Raw genomic sequence first — 6,680 nt, 5'->3', positions numbered from 1 at the left:
ACATGTAAAGATAGTTTTCAACATTCACTTTTGTAAAATTTTGAGTTCCAAATTTTCCTCCTTCCTTCCCTTCCCAAGACAGCAAGCAATATGATCTAGGCTATACATGTACAATCATGTTAAACAAATTTCCACATTAATCATGTTGCGAAAGAAGAATCAGAACAAAAGAGAAAAACCATGAGAAAAACAAAAGTAAAACTCATATGTTTCAATCTGCATTCAGACTCCATAGTTATTTCTCAGGACGTAGATAGCATTTTCCATCATGAGTCTTTTGAAATTATCTTGAATCATTGTATTGCTGAGAAGATCTAAGTCTATCATAATTAATCATCACACAATGTTGCTGTTGCTGTGTACAATATTCTCCCAGCTCTGCTCACTTCACTCAGCATCAGTTCACATGTCTTTCCGGGTTTTACTGAAATCCACCCGCTCAACATTTCTTATAGAACAATAATATTCCATTACCTTCATATACCACAACTTGTTCAGCCATTCCTCAATTGATGGGCTCAATGTCCTCAAGGATATTGTTATTTCAATATGGGACATGTTTAATTTGATATAAATTAGTCCTTTTACGACACTATAAAAATGTAGTTCTTTGCCACCACTAAAAGAGCTGCTACAATTATTTTTGTAGATGTGGGTCCTTTTCCCTTTTTATGATCTCTTTGGGATACAGACCTAGTACTGGTATTGCTGGATCAAAGAGTTTGCACAGTTTTATAGCCCTTCAGGCATAGTTCCAAATTGCTCTCCAGAATGGTTGGATCAGTTCACAACTCCACAAATAATGCATTAGTGTTCCAAATTTCCTACATCTTCTGGTAGAGGATTTTTTAAAGCTTTTATAGAGTATTTTATTTTTCCCCAGTTACATGTAAAAACAATTTTTAACATTCATTTTTAAAACTTTGAATTCCAAGTTCTGGTAGAGGATTTTCTTGAGTAAATCATAGGTACTTTAGGGAAAACAGTGAAGAGGATTAAGGATATTATTTTTGTGAAAGTTGTACACCACCACCACTGTGGAGTCTGACAGACAGCTCTCTGACAATAGTTCATTGTTACAGATGCTCAGAGTCACTGAGATGATTTCTCTATGGAGTCATTTACTTGCACTCACACTCCATAGGTCCACTGCCAATGTCAGGTTGAGATGAGACTACCAGATTGGAGAGTCTGAGACTCGTCTCAGACGAGTCTACCAGGGAAGAGATGAATCGACCAGGTAGGAGAGATGGGGTACCTGTCTGTCATAGTATTCTTAGTACCACACACTAAACTTCCCCAAAGGGCGATTTGATCTTGTTGATCAATTGATCATAGATAAAGCATCCCATTGGCTATAATCCCTCCCTATTTGGGGGGATGAGAGTGTCTCCCCTGCTTAGATGGTGGACAACTAGGTCTGAGAGCAGGAGTCCCATGTCTAGTGTTGAATTAACTTGAGATTTAATTTAGGTTGCTTGATGATAAGATTCTTCAAACATACTATTACATGCATAGCTTGCTGAGGGATGAGGTAGAAACCATCTCAGCTTTTATTAAAGGGTATCTGCTCAGTAATTGGGATTACCTGGAATATATTCTACAGAGAAATTAAACTAGGTAGAGAAAAATGACCACTTTATCTGTTGCTAGTTGAGTTTTCCAGCCTCTTAGAGATGCCCCAGATTTTTGTAATCTAGCTAAATTACTGGTAATGGAAATGAACCTTACATGCTCTTTTCCCCAAATGGTATAGTTTTTGCTGATCATAAATTACTTGTGAATAATAAACAGAGAAGAAAATTGATGTACCTCGGGGGAGAGACCAGCTTGGGAGAAGAAAAAGTGCAAAAATGTAAGAACGGGGATAATAGCTATATAGCACCTCCCTTATAGGAGTGTTGTGATAATCAAATGAGTTAAAATAAGTAGAGTACTTTGCAAACGTTTATTCTTATTGTTAAGTTGGAGGCATCTGTGGAACATTGGATTTTCATAGGTCTGGATATGTTAGTACCAGGTTACAGAGATAGAGAAGGGATGGATGAAATCCTTTTGTGGATTTTCTTCTAGGAATTCCTGGAACATTTCTATTTTCATTGTTGTTGTTCTGTTCAAGTAATAGATGCAACTTGAGGGAATAGGGACAAATGAGATCAAATCAACCAATCACAAAGTCCCATGTTCAGTAAGGGAGTAGCATCTCTACCTTACTGGCATTTAGCACTGAAGAGGGACTAATTCTGGAGTATTCTTGAGGTCTCTAGTTATAAGAAAGTGACTTGGTATAAGACCTTTCTTTCATCCAACTCACCTACATTTCTGTTAACAGAAGTAGAATGACTGCTTTTCTTTCCCAAGAAATGCTTTGTTACTATCAGGCTAAACACCCAGTGTCCAGGACTACAGTAAACATGAGGAAATGGATGACATCTAGATCGAAGATTCTCCCCATATTCATCCAACTTTGGACCAAAAAGACTTAATTTCTTGTTTCTCCAATCCTGATCACAAAGGCTAGTCATTAATGGTCTCCAGTTACAACCAGCCTTATTTAGTATTATAGCAATGCTTACTCCTTTCAGACCACTTTTCATCTATGAAACTGGAGTAGGCTTCTGAGTCATCAGATGCTGGACTCAGAGGTCCAATTGTGTTTAGTTTTATATAGGGAACTCTTTTTTTTTTTTTTAAGTGAGGTAATTGGAGTTAAGTGACCTGCCCAGAGTCACACAGCTAGGAAGTATCCACTGTGCCACCTAGCTGCCCCTGTGTTTAGTTTTAGATGAAGGGAATTAAGTGGAATGGTTTTCAGGGTGAGTAGGGAGTGAGGGGTGGATTTGGTTCTTTCAACAGCTCTCTCGCCTCTGAACCCTGCTGTTTCCTATTTCCCTTAGATCCTTGACTGAGCATTTTGCTTGAGAGGGCCTGAGCAAACTGCAACATAAACCTGTCCTCTCCACAATGGCTCATTCTTTGGTGTCAGTTTGGTCCAGGAATCATCTTTGTGCAGGGTGACCACTCCACCAAGAAACATCACACTAATTGCATTGTGGCCCAGGTGCCATTGTAGGGAAGTACTCTGAATTTGTAGTTTTTGACAACTGGTGTTGGAGAATGCTCACTCCAGATGCCAGTTCGTCTGGAGAGGAGATGGGGCTGCGATGAGGTGTGGAAAGGTTGTACTGGTCAAATCTTGTGCTTGGGAAGTGGGGAAAAGAGTTTCCTGTAATGGTGGCTGGTCCCTCTGTGGTTTACTGTGTAACCATGACCTGTGTACAAATCACTAACTCTTCTTTTGTTCTCTTTGTATCAGGTGATGAAGAGAAGTCAAAGTTTGTCTTAAGAAACCTTGAACACTACACAATCCACCCAAATTTGGTAGGTGGGAAGACATCTTCCCTAAGCTTTACTTCCTCTCTTCCCTCAGGAACCAAGCAGGGGTTTAATTATGATGCTGAACTTGGCCCTTCTTGACACTGCCTCCACAGCTATTGCAGGGCTGACCTCTTTTTTTTATTATTATTATTTTGCATGCTTGATTTCTTTTTCTCTTTAAAAAAATAAAATAAGCCACTGTCAAAACCCAGGCTAACCATTAAGTACACACTATAGCCTCTCATTCAGAAGGATTTTGCTTTACTTATATGCAAGCAGAGATAGGTTTTTTTTTAATATCTTATATCTTTTCATCCCATCAATGTTGATAATTCTTCTGACAGTAGAAGATAGCATCCCAAAGACTGAATCACGGCAAAGAAGTGCAAAAGTATTTTCCAATATGTTTCTTCCTCCCCTTATTCTCTGTGGATGAGATTATTTCCAGTCCAAGAGCAAAATTATAATGTATTGGAAAGAGAGCTGTAATCAGAGTCTCTGGTTTCAAATCCCAGCTTAGTTATTCTCAGTGTGACCTTGGGCAGAGGTTGGACTAAATCAACTCTGAGATTCTTTCCTCCTTAAAATTTATGATTCTAAACATTCATAAATGAAAAGTGGTCTGAAAGGAGTAAGCATTGCTTTAAGATTAAGTACCTACTATGTGCCAGCATTGTGCCAAGTGCTGGGGATTCAATTCCTCATGCCACAATTTCTCTTTTATTTTGTTCTGAATGCTAAATGTAGTTTTAAAGTATATTTTTCACTTACCCTCTCTGAGCTTCAGTTTCCTCATATGTAAAATGAGGGAAAACCCTTTCAGCTCTAAATTCTAGGCTCTGTCCCTCTGGTGCAGCCATCCACTTCTGCCCTGCTACAACTGGGTGGTAATTAAGGAAGCTCAGGGAGGCTTTCATGTCAGCTCATGTTTAAAAAAAAAAGTTGAGATTCACACTGAATTCATTCATCCAACATTTATTGAGCCCCAACTACACACAAAACATTGTATTATTTGGTTATCTTACTTACCTAGCTATCAGGCAAATAGCTCCTCAGTTTCTACAAATACCACACACATAGGCTTCTTGTCACTCTTTTGTAACTTATTTCCAAATTCCAGTTGCCTTTTCAGATCATAGACTAGGACTGGAAGGGACCAACTAGTCCAGCCCCCTCGTTTTTACATTTCCATTGTACTATGCTACTTTGCATATTCATTTTATCCTGATTTCATCAGGCTAAAAATATTGGGGGAAAGAGAAGAGGGCAGTGAGAAGAATGTGCCATATAGTGTGATTTGCTCTGACTCAGAGATGCCTCTTAGGGATGACCCTGTCAAGTGATAATCCTTGAGGATCCTGGGTGCCTATCCCTTCTTCTGCCCTGCCACAGTGAAATGGTTTGCCTGGAAGTTCGTACTACAGGAAACCTGAAGGAACACCTCTCAACTACCAAATGCAAGATGGTTCAGAACATATTGACGACTCAAAACTGCTGTTTAAACAAAAGCCATGATTCCACCTTTTTTGTAAGGACTTATTTCCCTAAAGGTTGGCACAAAAAACTCATTAATACCACAGATGTGATAGAGCCCCAGGGATTTCTGTTGCCTTATCAGAGACCCTTTTGAGACTCTGAACGGAGAAACTATTTATAACAGGATGTGGCTAAAGGGTGGAGAGATTTCCAGAAGCTAAGGCCAGTGGCCTGAAGTCTTTCAACTTCCCAGTGATAAAAATCTATTTTTTCTGGTGCCACAAATACACTGAGGATTAATTTTTTTTCTATCTTGCAGTGTGTTGTTAATGGAAATAATGACTTGAAGACTGCCTTCATTCCTTGGATAACTTCTTTCAAAAAAAAGATTATATGCCTCACTTTTATTAGTATTTCAGAGATAATCATTCTGTACTTATTCCTGCATTGGAAACAGAGCAGTTGTTAGCAAAAAGTTCTAGGGAAGATGGGAGATGTGGGGAATGGAGAAAGGAGAGGTTGGGAAAATTGACTCTATAGCTTAGGATGAAGGGCACTGCCATGAGTGCTACATTTGTAGTCAGAGGAGCAGGGTGTGAATCCTGCTCTGGCCACCTATATTACCTGTGGGCCCTGTGTGGACACAAGTCATTCATTTAACTTCTCTGAGATTAAGTTTCCGCGTCCAGAAAACGAAGGAGTTGACCTAAATCATCTCAGAGATCCTCGCCTGCCTCAAATCTATGATTCTAAACATGTCTGTCTTACAATACTTCTGTGCCACAATTTCTCTCTTATATTTGCTAAATGCTAAATGTAGCTTTTTGACTGTGGGAAAAAACGTATGAATTAGAGAGAAAATAAAATTGTCCTCCTGAGCAGCCTCCCTTCATAGGAGTCAGCTCTTCTTATTCCTTTTTCCTAGAACTTCTAAAACTCCCTAGCGATTTTGGTTTGTCTTAGCATCATCAGCTCAGGCTTAGAGAATATCTGTTCCAACCTCTTTGTTTTACAGATGAGGAAATAGGCCAGAAGTGAAATGTCTTGCCCAAGGCCATACATATAGAAACAGAACTAGGATTTGGACCCAAGCCTCCAATTTCAAATCCAGCCTTCTTTTCACTGTATTTTATACTCATTCTGCTAAGCTATAGAATAGATCTCCTCCCAGCTTCTACTTGGCACACATCCTTTCCCGAAGGGTCCAGGGAATGTAGTCCCATTGATGGTCAGTCTTCTTGTACTCGTCCTCTAATACCTTCTTCTCTCTGGACACCTTTCCCTCTGCTCAGATCCAGTATTATGAGCCTCTCAAGGTCACAGAATCGCACAAGTTATTGGGTAGAAATCGAAAAATAAAAAGATTCACGTCCCGAGTGACAGAATTTGACCAGAATAAGACGTTATTGATTATGACCAACAACCCACCTCCTAACCCACTCAATTGGCAAGGAAAGGACAACCCACCCTGCCACTTTTCCCAGGAGCTGCTTCACGAGGTAATTAATTGCATTTGGGGAGGCTACTGGTCTCCTTTATGATAAGTACAACAAGATAGTACTGGGCAGAGAAATTAGCTTGTGTGAAAATTAAATTATTAGACTGCAGTTTTCTTTTTAAAATAATTATACTTTATTTTAACATTTTTTAAACATTTTGAGTTCCAAATTCTCCCCCTCCCTCCTGCTCCTTCACCACTCATTGAGAAGGCAAGCAATATGATATCACTAATACATGAGAAGTTCTGCAAGACATATTTCCATATTAGCCATGTTGCAAAAGAAGAAGAAGAAGAAGAAGAAGAAGAAGAAGAAGAAGAAGAAGAA

At 39.2% G+C, this 6,680-nt stretch overlaps 1 protein-coding gene across 1 annotated transcript in view; it reads left to right on the top strand.

The window, feature by feature from the left end:
- Nucleotides 1-1,227: 1,227 nt before the first annotated feature.
- Nucleotides 1,228-6,680, top strand: part of TSGA13 (testis specific 13) — a 12,789-nt gene continuing 7,336 nt past the window's right edge. Inside the window, exons 1-4 of the mRNA XM_027842265.1 lie at nucleotides 1,228-1,240; nucleotides 1,757-1,855; nucleotides 3,317-3,381; nucleotides 6,147-6,353. Of these exons, the coding sequence (XP_027698066.1) occupies nucleotides 1,228-1,240; nucleotides 1,757-1,855; nucleotides 3,317-3,381; nucleotides 6,147-6,353 (384 nt within the window). The remainder of the gene's footprint in view (nucleotides 1,241-1,756; nucleotides 1,856-3,316; nucleotides 3,382-6,146; nucleotides 6,354-6,680) is intronic.

Source organism: Vombatus ursinus, unplaced genomic scaffold (assembly GCF_900497805.2).
Source record: "Vombatus ursinus unplaced genomic scaffold, bare-nosed wombat genome assembly UNPS02014870.1, whole genome shotgun sequence".
Classification (NCBI taxonomy): Eukaryota; Metazoa; Chordata; class Mammalia; order Diprotodontia; family Vombatidae; genus Vombatus; species Vombatus ursinus.
The sequence above is the reverse complement of the archived record's forward strand: the minus strand, read 5'-3'. Positions and strand labels throughout refer to the sequence as shown.